The sequence below is a fragment of the Chamaea fasciata genome, unplaced genomic scaffold (genome assembly GCF_029207755.1).
Source record: "Chamaea fasciata isolate MVZ Bird 193981 ecotype frontalis unplaced genomic scaffold, bChaFas1.0.hap1 SCAF_4, whole genome shotgun sequence".
In the NCBI taxonomy this organism is placed as follows: domain Eukaryota; kingdom Metazoa; phylum Chordata; class Aves; order Passeriformes; family Sylviidae; genus Chamaea; species Chamaea fasciata.
Window position 1 is genome coordinate 5,555,195 of NW_027094089.1, and position 16,481 is coordinate 5,571,675.

General features: G+C 38.1%; 1 protein-coding gene across 2 annotated transcripts in view; it reads left to right on the forward strand.

The window, feature by feature from the left end:
* PIP5K1B (phosphatidylinositol-4-phosphate 5-kinase type 1 beta) overlaps positions 1-16,481 on the forward strand; it is a 107,338-nt gene that overhangs the window by 32,368 nt on the left and 58,489 nt on the right. Inside the window, exons 2-3 of one of the 2 annotated variants that reach the window (XM_066180775.1) lie at positions 5,396-5,478; positions 6,193-6,261. In XM_066180775.1, coding sequence (XP_066036872.1) covers positions 6,193-6,261 — 69 coding nt within the window. In that variant the 5' untranslated portion in view covers positions 5,396-5,478. Of the gene's footprint in view, positions 1-5,048; positions 5,479-6,192; positions 6,262-16,481 lie in introns of those variants that run through there. The other variant, XM_066180774.1, reaches the window with a different exon arrangement.

The window sequence follows — 16,481 nt, forward strand, 5'->3', positions numbered from 1 at the left end:
TTAAAGCATGAAGACAAGCTCCTTTAAGAAGCTAAAATATAATAAAACCAAAATAAGCCTGACTATTGACCTGAAGCTAACAAGTCATTTGCCTCTTGCGCCTTCTGAAAATAATGTTGATAGTATGCTGATATCTTTGGTTGTGTGGAAACAAGATATATGTAGGCAATTTTTGTGTGTCAGAGGATGTTTATTGTGTCCCAAAACCCTTCATTTACAAATAATCTGAAAAATAATCCTTCTGTTCAAATTCTATTGGAGAGGATAGGAAAAAATCTGTTGACAGTTTTGTTTGACCTAAGTTTATCAACTAGGTTTGACAGTGGTCCGGAGTACCAGGAAGATTCATGGAATATTAAACAAGATAAGATGAGATCTAGTTTGGAAATCCAGTGCTGTTGTGCATATTGTATTAGTTGGCAGAGAATCCAGACAGGAGGGAGACTTTTATAAATGCATCACCTGCAAGAGAAATCTGTTCAGTGCCGAAGAAGGTATGAACTCAAGTCTTTCTAATTTCAAAGAAGCAGGGGAGTTAGCTTTAATAGTGCCTTTTTATCTTGGAGCTGCCTTCAGGTAGCTCCAAAAATACCATGAATGGTTTTCGGGTTCAAGTATGAAAAGAGTTGCTTTCCATTAATGAATATGTGTTCATGGATTTCTTCCACCGTAGAGCATTTTTGGCTTAGAAGATTTGCCCCTAATGGCAAAATTTTGTGTTACAAATGTCTCCAGCTTCACACTAGAGCTGAAATCTGGCAGTGTATGTCTGAGTCCCCAGTGTGGTTTGGTGGAGGAATGCTGCCTTATAGATCTGCAAGTCCTTTCAGTGAGTTCAAGAACTGACTTTAAAAGCTACTCTCACAGCTGCCATAAGGAAAATATGTCTGGACAAATCTCATTAGTAAAAGTGAATTCTGCAGTAATGAAATGACCGTTGTTTTCATAGTTATATTAGAAGATGCTGCTTCAAAGTAGTAACACGGGACAGAAGCTATGAAGGAATTTGACCTGATGATTCTTTTTAATGTAGTTCACTATAAATCCTGTTTGGAGGACTAGAAATTCTTATCAACATCCTTATGTGTTGTGCTGACAAACAGCTGTGATCAAGAAAGAATGCAGTCTTGGTGTGTAAACTCCCAGTTACTTAGGACAGATAAAATTACTATTCTGATAATCTTTTTTTGTCTGGTTCTGAGTTAGTATCATTGGTATGAATTTAATATAAGTTCCTTTGTGCTTTTCTGAGAAGGCACCTGCCATATTCTGAGGATTTTGTGTCCTCCTGGCAGAAGAGAACTGTTCAAGAATTAAGAAACAACTAAATAAACGGGTAATCTGAAATGTATGGAACTATGAGAACGAAGTTTGTGGATTGAGTCCAAAACTGGGTATTCCACCCCAATGCGTTCACTTGCCAAAAAAACCCCAAACTCCAAAAGTCTGCACCATACCATCTATTTTACTTGTATATTATTACTCTTAAACATGCATAATTGTTTCTTGTATTCTTTAATTTCCAGTATTCTCCTTCTGCCCACTGGAAAATTTAAAGTTTCATTTAATCTTGTTTTGCCTTGCTTTTTACTCCTCATATTTAAAATTAAAGATTACACCTGTGAGAAGTTATAAATATGTTTTCTTTTGCATGATGTTTCTAACTCACTGCAGAAGCCTTACAGCAGTGCACCCAGGGTCTGTTTTAAAAGTTAGGAAGAATGTTTCAGTTTTAACTATCAATCAGAACAAGGCAGTACATGTAGTTAAAAGCTACATAGCTGTTATCTGGAGTGTGGTTCCTCAACAACATGTTTTATTAGTGCTTTGAAAGAAGGATTTGTTTAAGAAAATTATCTAAATTTGCTAAGAATGCAATCCCCCCCCCAAATTTTTTTTTTGTTTTCATGATAATGGAAAGAAAGCATAACTGATTTTTGGTTGAATGAACTAATATGTGGGCCTGTAGGAATCTAGCAATAGCATTTTTCATGGATGGTGGCTTTCACTGAAGTTGTTGGCAGTTCTAAAGTTAACTTGAAATTGAACTGAGAGGCCATTCAGGTGTAAGTAGGAATACTTCTTCTTGTGAGCAGGACCTCAGCAACTAAGGTTGTGTAAAAACCGATAGTTATTTATAATCTGGATAAATGAATACCTTATGCTGTTAGTAAAAGATAAATTTTGGCTATATAATGAACATGGAATTAAAAATTCAAGAACAAGAAGTCAAAGCTGGGTAGGAAGCTCACATTTGCTGACTGTCGTCTCAGTTCTCAAAATGCCAGCTGTATGGTGGGCAGGGTTGTGTTGACATTGTGGGCTTCTGGCTGATCAGAGAAATTTAAAAGGTGTCCCTGTAGCTATAGGGGAAATTGCATATGGCCCTTCTCCCCCAGAGTGATGGAAATTGCAGTTTGTGTTAGTTAAGAAGCATGTGGTTCTGTGATTCTAGTGTGAGAAACTAACCTGTGAAACACTTTTTTTTTTTTCTTTTTTTTTTTTTTTTTTTTCTTTTTTTTCCCCTGAATCATATATTGTATAGATGTGATTTTTTTAAAGCCTGCATTTAGGACGAAGAGGTGTTCAGAGCAGAAGGCTGGAACTGAAGGCTGTAAACTTGTGTTTCAAGAACTGTACATGTCACAGTAGTTTTTGTTGCACATAAGGTTTGTGACCAAAATCTTGATTCTTCAAGAGTATTTGGGAAAAATACTCTTTAAATTCCTACTGTACTTTAATGTTTCTCTTTCTTTGTTGTCAGTTAGGATAGCATCTAGGAAGCTAAAGGGGAGATCTTTACAGCCATTTTTCACTCATGGCTTAAGCCCAGCTAGCCATTGAGCCCTGCCCACTGGCTCACTCACTACTCCCTGATGGCCTGGGGGAAAGAATCAAAACGGTAAAAGTGAGAAAACTCAGGGGTGGAGATAGAGACTGTTTAACAGGTACATCAAAAGCTGTTCATGCAAGCAAGGCAAAACAATGAATTCATGCACCATTCATGGGCAGGAAGCTGTTCAGCCGTTCCTAAAAATTGGGAAAGCAGGGCCCTATCACACCTAATGGTGACTCGGGAAGGAAAACATCCTCCCTTCCTTCTTTCTCTATGTGCTGTGCATGATGCCATATGGTCACCTGGGTTCATCTGTCCTGGCAGTGTTCTCTCCCAGCTCCCTGTGCATCCCCCAGCCCACTCACTGGCAGGGCACCGCAAGGTCTTGATGCTGCGTAAACACTATGCAAGAGTGGAAAACATCCCTGTATTATCCACACTGTTTCCAGCACAAATCTAAAACATAACCCCACACTAGCTACTGTGAAGAAAATTAACTTTATCCCGGCCAAAGTCAGCACACTGCAGTATGTTTGAAACTAAGTGTTTTCTTCCGCTACACACCCCTACCCCACGTCTTATTTTATTGTGAGCTTATCCTTTGTCAGGTATGTAGAGAGAGATTCAGTGCTTTAGCTACAGTAGTTTCCTGCTATGGTAACAAGAAAATAAATAATTGTAGCTTAGCCTGGAAGTGAGTCCAAGACTGTAAGTTGTGACCTGTCTTTGTACTGTAAAACTTCATCGGAACTGAGACAGGAGCTGTTGCTCTGCATATTATAAAGCATGTGATGCTCTGCATATTATAAAGCATGTGAAAAGTCACCATGTGCTACTTCAGTAGCTCTAGGGCGGGAAGAAAACACACAAAGTCATACTTGCTTTGCAAAAAATTGTTAGCATGGAACAAGAGATGGTTGTCACAGCACAGATTTTGAAAGTTGTTTGACACAGCCATGGTTAAAATAGAGCTGTGTGTTCTGTTTCTCAAAAGATGAGAACCAAAATAATTCTATTCTAGATGCCTTCAAGAAAGAAACTGACACATTCAGGAAAAATTTACCTTCTTTATTGTGTGAGTTTTTATACTTGGTAGTTACTGAACTTGGTCGCTCATTGTCTGTTTTCCTATCATTCCTAGCATTGCAGGGGTATATGAGTGAAGAGTTTTTGAAGAATTTGTCTGTCTATGCTGGGAAAAAAACCCAAGCTTTTCTCCCATGTCTAGCATGAGTACTTTCTTCAGCTAACTTACTGAAAGAAAGCTCCCATGTTGCATTTATGTTTGGCTTTTGCTGAGTCTGTGTGCTCATAATTTAGGAAGTTTTGTGTCTAGTAGAACATCATATTGTATCAATTAGTCTTGGGAGGTGTGTGGAGAACAGCAGCTTGGGTGGGGATTGATGTTTTAATCCAGTGATCAGTTATTTTAAAAGTCTTCTATAGTGATTAAAATGACATTTCCTTTCCTTAAAAAAACTGTTTTGGCAAGTTCTTGATGCATTTGTTTGTGTACTGATAGAGTTGTAAGCATGGGTGAATGTTAATATTAAATGTGTGAATACAGGTGAGTGAGATGAACTACATACAATTTTAAAAGCTATAAAAACCAAGTAATTGCCTTTAAGCAGGAGTTCAATGTATAGGAGACTGCTAATGCACATCCAAATGAAGGAATTACTGATTAAGAAACATTACCTATATAGAGGCTACAGTGAAGAATGCAGTTAGCTGCAGGAGGAAAATACTGATGTAATGTAAGAAGTGTGTTTTTCTAAGGAGGCATTGTTTTCTTCTCAGAAACTCCCAGGTTTCTATTTGTTATGGTTCCACCCCCTCCCACTGCTTTTTTTTTTTTTTTTTTTTTTTTTTTTTTTTTTTTTTTTTTTTTTTTTTTTCCTTCCCCCTCAGGTGCTTCTTTTAAAACCTTTTATTAAAAGGTTCCTTGGTAGTGTTAAGTATATTCTTCAGATTAATGGAAAATTAAAAGCAGTGAATGAGGCCTGAGAATACTTTTTTAAAACAAATTTTTAGTTTTGTCCAAGATGTTATTTGTACTGCTTAAGGACAGAATGTGATTTTACTCTCATTTGAGGTATCATGAGATTTTTATTTGTTATCTGTGACTTTTCAATGTGCTGTCTTCCAAACCATCACAGCTATTTCTTATAAGTGATTGGAGATTGTAAGGCTATAAGATTACGCATGTAATTACACAACACTTTAGAACATGTATGTGTATTGCTTTACATAAATGTTTTATTCTAGAGTTGCTTGTGCCACAGGGGTGAAATGTCTAGGGCGAAAAGGAATGATTCTGCACTGATCCCTCCTGTGTAATACTACTAGTTTCTAAGTATATTAACCAAGTTATAGTATGTTCTAAGTACAGTAAGTTCTAAGTATAGTAAGCAAATTATTTGACATGATTCTTGAAAAGCACCACTTGTAGCTGAATGCTTGCTTGAGCTGAAGAACAGTAGTAAAAGGAAATCTACAGCTATTCTGTGATATGGAAATTTTTAAAGGCATAGTGATGAGAGGTTTTTCTAATAAAAGGTTGTGGAAGACATTTAACACCACCGATGAATGGCTTGATCTTCACTCTCAGCTCCAGATGACCCGTCCTTTTGTTTGTAAGAGTAAGTATAATTCTGTCATGAAAGTATTGGTAAAACCTAGAATTATTTTAAACCATGTCATTCTGCCTTTGGCAGACAAACTCAGGGTGTTTGACCAAGGTGATCTCTATCTTAGTCGTTTATTGTTGGTCTAGAATGGCTTTACAGCTGTGATAAGACGTACTGTCAAATAGTTAGGGCACAATGCTAATAATGCCAAGGCTGTGGCTTTGATCCATGTATGGGCCATTCAATTAAGAATTGGACTCAGTGATCTTTGTAGGTCCCTTCAACTCAGAATATTCTGTAATTCAGTGTGATTCTGTGATCGCCTTGTTAGTTTAAGGAGATAGAGCATACTGAAGCAGCCAAGGACCTTAGACTGCTGAGACATGCCACTGAATATCTGGCTCACAAGTATCATAGTTTTGCCCTTTCAAGAACATCTCATGTAGTAGGCTGAGGAGCAAGATTTCACTGCATACTAGTGTGGGGAAAAGAAAGAGTCATGTAGATTCAGTCATATGCTGGACATATTCCTGGGCCAGGGCTGTCCTTTTAGTATGTGTGGAAAATAGTTATGGGAATATCCTAGATATGTCATTGATCTTGGTAGTGTGCTGTCCTCTGAAAAGTTTGAATTTAGCAAAAATGGATAATAAATTATATGATTTTTCGGAAAAATTACTTTTGTGAAGCAAATACCTTCTTCATAACTTAAGCTTCTGTTGTTAGATGTCGTCTGTTACCGAAAACGGAGATGTTACTGCTGGAAAGCCAAATGAAGAGAAAACATATAAAAAGGTAAATAAAACCTTCAACATTTTATTGTATGTTTTTCCCTTCCTGTCAGTAGTTCAGACCTGCTGTATGTGAATATATTTCAGAACTGACTAACACCAAGAACAAATAAAACATGCTCCATGGGGGTTTTGAAATTACTTTATCTTGTGTGTGAAATCATAAGGTATTTCTATCCACCACAGAGCTGACTATTAAAAACTTGTTCAGTCAGCTTTGAAGTGTACTTTCTTGCTAGATTGATAGAAATTCTTTGCTCTCAGCAACAGATACATCTCTGGGCATAAACACTGTTGTAAGAAATTAACTAAGTTTCCAAATGCTTTGTATGTTGTATGATGTGTCTGTATTACAAACCTGAAAAGCAAAGCACGTTTTTAGAACTTTGCCAAACAGACCAATATTTGTTTGCGAAGTACTTTTTTCAAAAGAGATGTTTAAGAGAGGACATATTTAATGTAGGAGCATGCATCAATCGTCTATTTAGGAATTGCTGATAGTGGTTTGGGCTTTGTTTTTCTGCTACTCCTTGTCTGTGACCAGCATTATTTAGTTCCACTAGCAATTTTGATAACTAGGATGAGCTATAAATGCAAATTTTTCTTTACATATCCAGAAGTCTGGGCTGGGAAAGAGCTTGTTTCCTCATCTGGTGCTTTTTCAGCTACCTGGGCAGTTTCTCCTTCAATCTACTGCTGCCCTTCACCACAGTGGAAACATAGGCAAGACATTAATTTAGTGCTGAAGCCAGACTGTCCTTGCTATTGTTCAGAGACTTCACTTCAAGTGCTTTTTTTTTCACATAATAAAGGTGTAGAAACTTGTACCCCTCAGCTTGGAAAAGCAGAGATCCTTGGCTTGTGCTGTGGCCTGTGGTTCTTAAGTATTTTTGGCCTTGGCAAAGTTCCCAAAGAGATTCTGTCTCTCTTTATTGTGAGGGGAAGAAAAGGAATTTTGTTTATGGTAGAAAAGTTTATTTCTGACCTCTAGAATTTTTGCAGTGCAATAATATGTTCCACATGTTCCTGAAACTGTGTCAGTTAGTTATAACTGCTATCCATATATTACAAACTTCTGTAGTAATGACTGTTTTCCGCTAATTTAAGTTAATCTGATTTAGGTGAAAACAAATTATCTCTAGGAGAGTGCCTCTGATTTCATCCATGATAAAACTTTCCCAAATAATAAGTAGTCTGTAAAGCTATCAGGTTTTTTTCTGGAGTTTTAGATTATTTCAATATTTTCTTTACTATTTTGTTCATCTCGGCCAAAATAGAGGTAAGTAACATCTTTATCTGAATTAATTAAATCTTCAGCTCTTCTTTTTCCTACAGTAGTCAGCTGACTTGCCGTCTGCATGAATGTAAACATCTTTAAGTTCCAAGAAATTTCTTACATTACTACAGGCTTGTGAAAGGGCTCGCATGAGCATTTCTACCCTATAAAATGCATAACTGGACTGAGACAGAGCATGATTTCTATTATGAATCATGCTGCTTCTTTCCACTGTTTTGTTTTTAGCTTTCAGTTTTTCTGCTGCTTCATTCTGACATAAATGCACTTCTGGCTTTTAATTGTCTATTATTATCTAGTCAAAGTCTTGAGAGTAGAGGGAACACAACTTTCTGTTTATCGGTTTTGGAGTGCTTTAGGGGTTTTTTTTGGTTGGGGTGTTTTTTTTCCTCCCTTCTGAGAACCAGGTGTTTTTCTCTCATTTAAATGGTATTATTTAAGGTGGGGCTGCTAAGCTGTTCAGCCGTGTGTGTTTGCTACAAGCATTATAATCTGAAACTACTTATGAGTTTTCTGTCCATTTGTAAATTGTGAGTTGTTAAGTCTACAGTGTGAAAATGAACAATAAAGTGTTTCAGTCACCCAGATCAAAGAATTTAGTTAATGAAAGAGACACTTCACAGATATATGTTCCATGCAGCTTTTAAGGTAGAGAATTAAAATAACTTTGAGATTAAAGAAATTGTAAATTGTGCAGACTGTGGCCGGTTCTTTCAGGGTGGAGGTTTTTTTGTTGGTTAGATTGGATTAGTCTTGTGTTTCTTTTGCTTTGGGTTTTTGGTTTGCATTTTTTGTTTGCTTGGGTTTGTATTGGTTTTTTTGTTGTTGTTGTTGTGAGGGCTTTTCTCAGAGAGAAACAAGGTAAGGGATACAAGAGAGACTGGTTATTTGTTCCGTTGCACACTTGCAAAAATCAGGTCACCAGACTGTAGTTTCTCTTGGATATTCATATCCAGTCATGGACATCTGGAGTATGCAGTTGCTGCTTTTTTTCATTTTCTTCCCTTTTTGCGGACTTTATTGTGAGATATGGCTGGCACACATGAAATTTTTGGATTGCAATGTCATCAATCACACAAGCCCTGAGTCTGCTCCCTGTCCAGTCAGATTTCGGTAGTATCCTGATGCTTAATAATAGGAGGGTGGCAAGAATGAACCATGGACAGGTCTGTTAAAGTATATTAAAAGTTTAGAAGAAAATCACACCAGCAAATAAAATAGATGTAAATGTGCACTTGTGAAAATCTCTTACTGGATTGCTGCAATCTCTACATTTAGTCTGAAGACTGCCACACAAGTGTATTTTGCCTGAAGGCTGCCACACAAGTGTATAATTAGAGTTTGTTTCTTGTCAGCTCTTCTGTTTAGTGTATTTCAAGCACTTCATGTAACCTGTTCAAAACTGCATATTGTGAGTCACTTTGCCAGGAGCAAGGGAAATTTGCCCAGGTAAAGAAAGCCAACACCTATTGTTTGAGCTTGCAAACATGTGCAAGCAGCATTGCTCCATCACTTTGAGCATTGACTTATGCCCTGCATCTAGTGCCTGCAGGAAGGGTACTTTTCCTTGTAGGCTTCTCACTGCAATTCTACCACTGGAGGTTTTGCATCACTGGGACCTCAATGGCAGATTTTATGCATCTACAAAGATACTAAAATGACTGTCTTTAGTGACTTTTCCTGGGGCTATGGCTACTCCCAAGCTCAGAGGTCACAAATTCTTTTCCTCAAAGATAGAACAACCAGAGTAGTTGGATTCATGGCTACTACTGAAGCTTAGGCATACATTTTTTTAAATGGAGGAAAAAATTAATTGAAAGCCATGGAGTCACCTAAGTCCAATTTTGGAAAATGAAGGGAGATCAGATTCAGCTTGGATAAGAAAATCATTCTGATTGAACAGTAACAATCGCACAGACACACACGCGATGGGCAGGAGTCCACCTTCATGGAGTGTGACCTGCAGAAGTTGGGTAAACATTTGCTAGAGAGAAGTGTGAACTGAAGAAAGATTGGAGGGGTGCTGTGGCTGTAGTGACCCATGTTTACAAGTTGTGGAGAAACAGTAAGATTAGTTATTTTAATGGGATTTTCTGGTAACTCTAATTTTTATGTTCCTATTTGTGATTTATTATGTGTCAGCTGCAGAAAGCATGCTGAGATGGGGTAGCCACCTCCATCCAGAAGTTTCAGTGGAAACAGTGTCAAGAAGTCTTGTTTCAGTGAGACTGTAAGCACAGCTGGCACTCAAAGACAAGACAGATCCAGTGCAGGAACAATGGACTAGGCAATAACCACATGTACATCTTGAATCTAACTGAAATATTCTAATATTCTAAGTGTAGTAGTTTGAAGGCAAAATAAAAAAGAGGCTCCAAGTCAGAGATACAATTTAATAGGAAAAAAGGAAAGAAAGTAAAATAAAATAGATGCAATAATACAAAAGACCACTGACAGAGTCAGAATACAACCTGAGCCTAGTGATGGAAGCAGTCCAGATGAGGTGGTCTTCCTGAAGCAATGATCCTGTAGAAAGGTCTGGTAGCTCGGGTCCTCTGGGAATCCAGTGGGTAAGCGCCCCTCTGGTGTTCAGAGTCTCAGCTTATATCCAGGCTGGAATGCTTGGTTTCTCCCTCTGGGCAGAGCATCTCACAATGGGATGGTGAGTCACGTGATAAGGCCTGATGGGCCCACTAACAGGAGGTAGTCCAGGAGGGGGTTATCTGTGAGCTGTGTAGCAAAGGTGCTGATGGGCCCATTAACAGAAGATAAGCCAGAGTGGAGGAGGCAGGGAGCACTGCCTCACCTGGTTTCAACAGTTCATGAAGATGGTGATAGAATATACTTCAACCCAGGACACTAAGCGAGCTCTTTTTAAATATTGTGTGAAGAAGATGTATTGTTTTTCAACAAGCATTCTCATTAGATGGTTTGACTTAAGATTTTAAGTAATTTATGGCAGGTTATATCTTCTCAGAAGTCTGGAAAACATAAACTATGTTTGAATGGAAGTGATAGTGCAAATGGATTCCTGGTACTTACAGTAACTTGTAAAACTGAAGAACAAATGCCTACTTGTAGAAAATTCAGATCTGGCATTAGCCATGTGGCTTCAACAATTTTGATCAACTGATATCTATGAATATTTTTCTTTCTTTTTAAAATAATATATTTATTTCACTGAGACTTTTGCCTGAAGGCAGGTAGCTGTTCTACCCTAGTCCAGTTCATTGTCCCACACAGGAGAAGCGTGGGATAGTGAGGGAGATGAAAGCAGATTTCTCCACACACAGTAGCAGAGAGAAGTGAACCAGTGACAACTACTTTGTGGGATGCATGGTTGCAAAGCCATGTTAACCAGTGAAGGCTTCTGTTCAGATGTCTGTTTCTCCCCATCTGTTACAAAGAACTGTGGTAGCTAGGTGTCTGTGCCATTTCATTTGGCAGATTTTAAAACATGTTTGAATGACAGTAGTAGAGAAGGTGAAAGAAAGCAATCGTCATTTTGCCTTTCACAGTGATAATGAGGTAGAATTTCCAAGGCAGAGTTAATTTCTCTTCATCACTTTATGGCACCTGCAATAAACCAGCTGTCTTGTGGAAAAATCACCATCTTTGCTATAGAAAGTTCATAGGTCAAACTTCAGCTACAATAAAGTGTTATAGTGGGGAAGAACACAAAAGCAAGGACAAAGTTCATATTCATGAAGTCCTAAAGGGTTTCCCTAGGAGGTCTACTTTTGAAGAAGCCTAGAATGTTAGAGTTACGTTTCATGAGCATATCATGGGAAATGCATATAGATTTAGCAAGGAGCAATTGAGAGTTGAAAGATGAATGGAAAAATAATTGTGAATGACAGTAGAGAGGAACTTCTATTAAATTAGATGAAGCCTGTGTCCTCCTGCTCAGCTCCAGTCTGGTTTGTTAAATGATTGCTATCGTTAATAGTCCCATACAATTACCAATAAATTATAAGGACACTTGTTTTAATTAATATATCTATTTACCATATCTAAAATCTTTGTGTACAATGTAGTCTGTACATTTACTGACACATTAGTGGTTTTTCAGGTTTGCCAGTAATTTACGACCTTGACACTCTAACAAAAATAATTATTGGCCAATTTATAATATACTTTCTGAAATTAAAAAAAATATCCATATTTTTGTCGTCCTTGATTTTTTTCTTTACTTTACTTTAAAGAACAGACTTTTTCAATTCTTTCAGTAGCCTTGTCCCTAACTTGTACAATTGTTAGATAGTTTCTGTTAGTTGATTTTTTGTTGTTGTTGTTATCTGGATGTGAACTGCCTTTATATGCATTATATGTGTCTGATTAACACCTTTATTTTAAGAAAATAACAAATTTAGGTTTTAGAAGGCTACCTGAAAGTAATTATTTTTAGGAAAAACAACGTCTAAATCCTGCTTAGTGTATTTGTGGGATCATGTGCAAACTTAAGACCTCATTTGAGAGGATTGAAATTCTCATTTATTTTGCTACTCTGAAAAAGGATTTCAGCTTAGAGTAATGTAGAGCAAGTGGAAGACCAATCTCCAGAGAAAGTAATTTAAGAGAAGAGTGCATTGAGTGCTAGGTTATTTATCAGTGATGCAAATATTCCATATATCTGTGTTCTGTATTATATACTGATGTTGTGCTTTATGAGTCTATATAATATAATATAATTTATATATATTATTATATAATTAATTATATCTTATTATATAATTTTTCGTATCTGCAAGCTCTTTTAGCAAAGCCGCATGACAAATACAGAAAAAATATATAGTTACTTTTGACAAAAAGAGGCAAAGGTATGTTTCATCATAATGGAGACAGTTTCAGTTTTTTATGAAGAGATAAAAGCATCAAAGGACCTGTGCAGTAGACAGTAATATCCTAAACAGCAGAAGGAGGATGGGAGAAGTTTTACTTTGTGCCCCTTTACGCAAAAAAGACAGCTGTCATAGTGCACACCTTTTGCTACAAATTCAATCACTTTCATAACCTAAAGTTCATTAACATGTGTATCCTACTGGTTATTCTCATCCCTTAGTACTTCTTCAGCTTCAGAAGGTTGATAACAGGTTAAATGATCTGGAAGCCACTGTACTGCCACTGTGTCAGATTAGTTACAGCTAACAAATTATCTCAGGGCTATTTTCTGAACCTCTTCATGAGGCTAGTAGGAAGAAAAATTTATTTCAGTCTCCAAAAGGCTGAAAAAACCCATGGCACAGAAGGTTGCTGAATTTTATTGATTGCTTTGCAGCATGAGAGTATTCAAGACAAACTGAACTAAATAAGGGACTTAGGTTTGAAACTAGATTTTGCTGCCTTCATGGGCATTAAAAGAGGTGCCCAAGTAAGGAAAAATTCATAAGAATTAAGAAGCAGCTCCTTTACGTTTTCCTTGGATTTAATGGTAATTATATTATTATTAATAATAATAATAATTATTATTATTATTTTTAAGACAAGTGATGTTTTAAAGACAAGGCTTGTTTAGTTTTTATTATATGGATTGCAAAACCCAATACTTGTCAGTTGCTAAGGGCATACTGGGTTACCTGCCTTTGGTGTTGTTGATTGACAAAGAGTGGACTTTGGGCCAGCAGTTGCCTTCAGCATGCTATAGCGTCTCTCAATTTGTTTCAAACCAGTTGTTAAAGTATTCTGAATGATTTCATAACACTACTTTTCTGCTAAACCAGCTTCTGTGATTGCTGAAGAAATAATGGGTGTTTACTAATGACACTCTTGAATATGAGTGGAAATTAACAAGAAGGTAGCCTGGTAGGAAAGGTCTGTATCATTGTAGTAGAGGGCCTTACATTCTAGCCTTCTGGAGGCTAAAGGTCTGTAGGTCTTTTGAATTTGAAAAAAACCACTACAGATATTTTTAAAAGTTTGAAAGATGATCCAGAGATTTTCTTTTGAAATCACACTGCCGGGTTGCTTGTCTTGGGTGTTTTTGAAGTTTGGTGGGTTTTGTCAGGATTTATTTGGAATGGCATATCCTCTGTTGTACTGTACTATCAGGTGTTCTTTCAGATGTAGTCGCTTGCTGTGGCAGTGAACAAGATGGGCATCCAGCAGTGAAGGAGAAAATATTTGTATGTGTATTGGTTTGATCAAAGTTATATAATTACAGCTTTTGTTGGGCATTAATCATTCATGAATAGAAGCCTTTCAAGGAAAGAAAAATGTGACTCTTCTTATGACACAAAGCCAAATCTTTTTACTACTCAAAGTAGTACTTTCAGAATGGAGTGTTGTTTGTTCCCACCAAATCACTGGTTCTTAACTGTTATGCAAGTATAAGTTCTGCTTGGTGTGCAGTCTTAATTATTTAATTATTTAAAAGCTACACATCTCTTGTCTTTTCTAAAAATAAGCAGCCACTCTAGTATATGCTGTTCCAAGAAGTATAACAAGAGTAGCTTTGGGTACTTGAACCAGTTATTTAATTTCCACTCCTGAAATGGTTTTGTTCAAGTGCTGAAGTGGTTCTGATCATGAAACTTCTGCTGCTCTTTCTTTCCTCTGTTAATCTCCTACTTGTTTGTTTGGTAGGACGTAAAACCTAAAAACAGGGACCAAACATGTTGTCTTCAAACTAGTTATCGTGAGAGGGAAGATACTCCCTTCCTCATAGCATTCTTTCTCTGCCCAATGATTTTCTTTATTCACTCCTTCCATGTTTCCTTAGAAATTCCTTTCTTGACTAGTTTCTGATTTTGACTCTCTTCTGCTGTTTTTTAATTCACGAAGCATGCCTGTCTATTCAGCATGGGAAAGTTTCAGAGATGGTCTCAATTTACCCATAGTAAATTAGTATACCCATATAGTATCAACATTTCTTGCTCTTGTTTTGAAGGCTTCTCTTTCCTGCAAGCTCTGGCTGTTGAATTTAGTCACTGCACTTTATAAGGGTTGATTTTTATGGAGAGATTTTGCCTTCCCCATTACATTTTTCTCTGGACTCCCCACAGTCAATGGACCTCTTGCACTGACTGTTAGGCAGCATGTAATAAATACATTTATTTGCATCTAGAATCAACGTTTAAGCTATAAGCTTGCATTGTGATGCCTTGGCATGCATGTACAAGCACCTGGAATTTGGGACTTTTTTTTCCAGAGTATAATGCATGCTTCACAATCCTGAAGCAATTTGAATGTCCTGTTAGATTGTAAATGTCTTAAGAGGATCACAAAGGATGCTTATAGGTTTTGTCAAGACAGACAGGAAAGTAGAGGAGGAGGAGCTGTGCTCTGGGTTAAAAGTGAATCATGAACATATAGAAGTCAACTACTGTGACTATGGAAGCCCTATCAAATGCCTCTAGGTCAAGATCAGAAGGGACATTCCCAAGGGGGATCTTAGATTAGGCATCTGCTACTGACCCCCAAACCAAGAAAAAAAGGACAAAGAAGCACTTTAACAGGCTCACTTAACCAACCTCTGAATAACAGATTGTGGGTCTTTTCAGTGACTTCAACTATCCAGACATTCTTGGTAGAGCAATATCAGAGGTCACAGCATCCATCAAGTTCCTGGAATGCATACAGGACTGCTTCCTCATACAACTGTTAGATGTACTAACCAGGAATGAGGCACAGCTGGACTTCCTGCTCACTAACCAAGGAAACCAGTTTTGTAATATTTCACTTAGTGATGGCTTTGGCTGCAGTGATTGCAATATTGTGGAGTTCGGGGTCTGGCTGTGCACTCTGAAGGTAAATACTAAGGCAAAGGAAAATTTTATGGAAAGAATCCTCCTAGGAGCCATCACAAGTCAAATGAAGCACATGATTAGGAAATGTCAGCACGGGTTCACCAAGGCTAAATTGCACTTGGCAAACCTGATTACCTTACAGGGCAAAGTGACCTGCTTAGTTGATGTGAGGCAAGCCATGGACGTTGTCTGCCTGTGTTTCTCCAAGACTTTCTCTGTGATCTCCCACAGCCTCCTGGTGAAGTTGGGTAACAGTCTGGACAAGCTTCCTGTGCAGTGGCTGGGGACCCACAGGCAGCACCCAAGAGTGGCATCAATGGCTCCTTTTCCAGCTGGCAACCTGGCACAATTTGCGTTCCCCAGGGGTTGGTGTTGGGCCCAATGCTGTTACATGTCTTCATAAGTGGTCATCCAGAGCACTTAAAATCAAGTGAACACTTTGGAAGGGACAGCCACCCTGCAGGAAAACCTGTGTAGGCTGGAACAGTGGGCAAAGAAGAAACTTTTGAAGTTCAGCAAGGACAAGTGTAAGGTCTTACATCTGGGAAGATAAATCCCGGAGTGCAGCACAGGCTGGGAGCACAAGGTTGAGGGGCAGCTCCATGGAAAGGGGCCTGGGAGCCTTAGTGAGCAAAAAGCTCAGTATGCGTGAGCAATGTGCTGCTGCAGCAAAGCAGCCCAGTGAGATCTTGGGCTCTATCAACAGGGACATCAGCAGCAGAGGTTATCCCATTCTTGTCAGCGTTTGTCAGGCCACACCTAGAATACTGTTGTCAGTTTTGGTCTCTGCTGTACAAAAAGATATGAAGAGGCTGGAGAAGATGGAGAGAAGGCCACAGAGATGATAAAAAGACTAGGAAGCCTGACATGTGTGGAGAGGCTGAGAGAGTTGGGTTTATTCAAGCTTAAGAAATGAAGGTTGAGGGGAAATTTATGACCATGTTACCGTATTTGAAGGGTGGTTACAAAGAAGATAGCGACTATTTTTACAAGGGGTCACATGGAAAATATGAGGGGTAATGGGTTAAAGTTACTCCTGGGGATATTCTGCTTGAAGACAAGTGGAAATATTTCACAGTGAAAACAATCAGACAGTGGAATAATCTCCCCAGAACAGGTGGATTCCCCAGCGTGGGGCATTTTTGAGATTTGGCTTGACTGGATGCTTGGCTGTCTTGTCTAGAT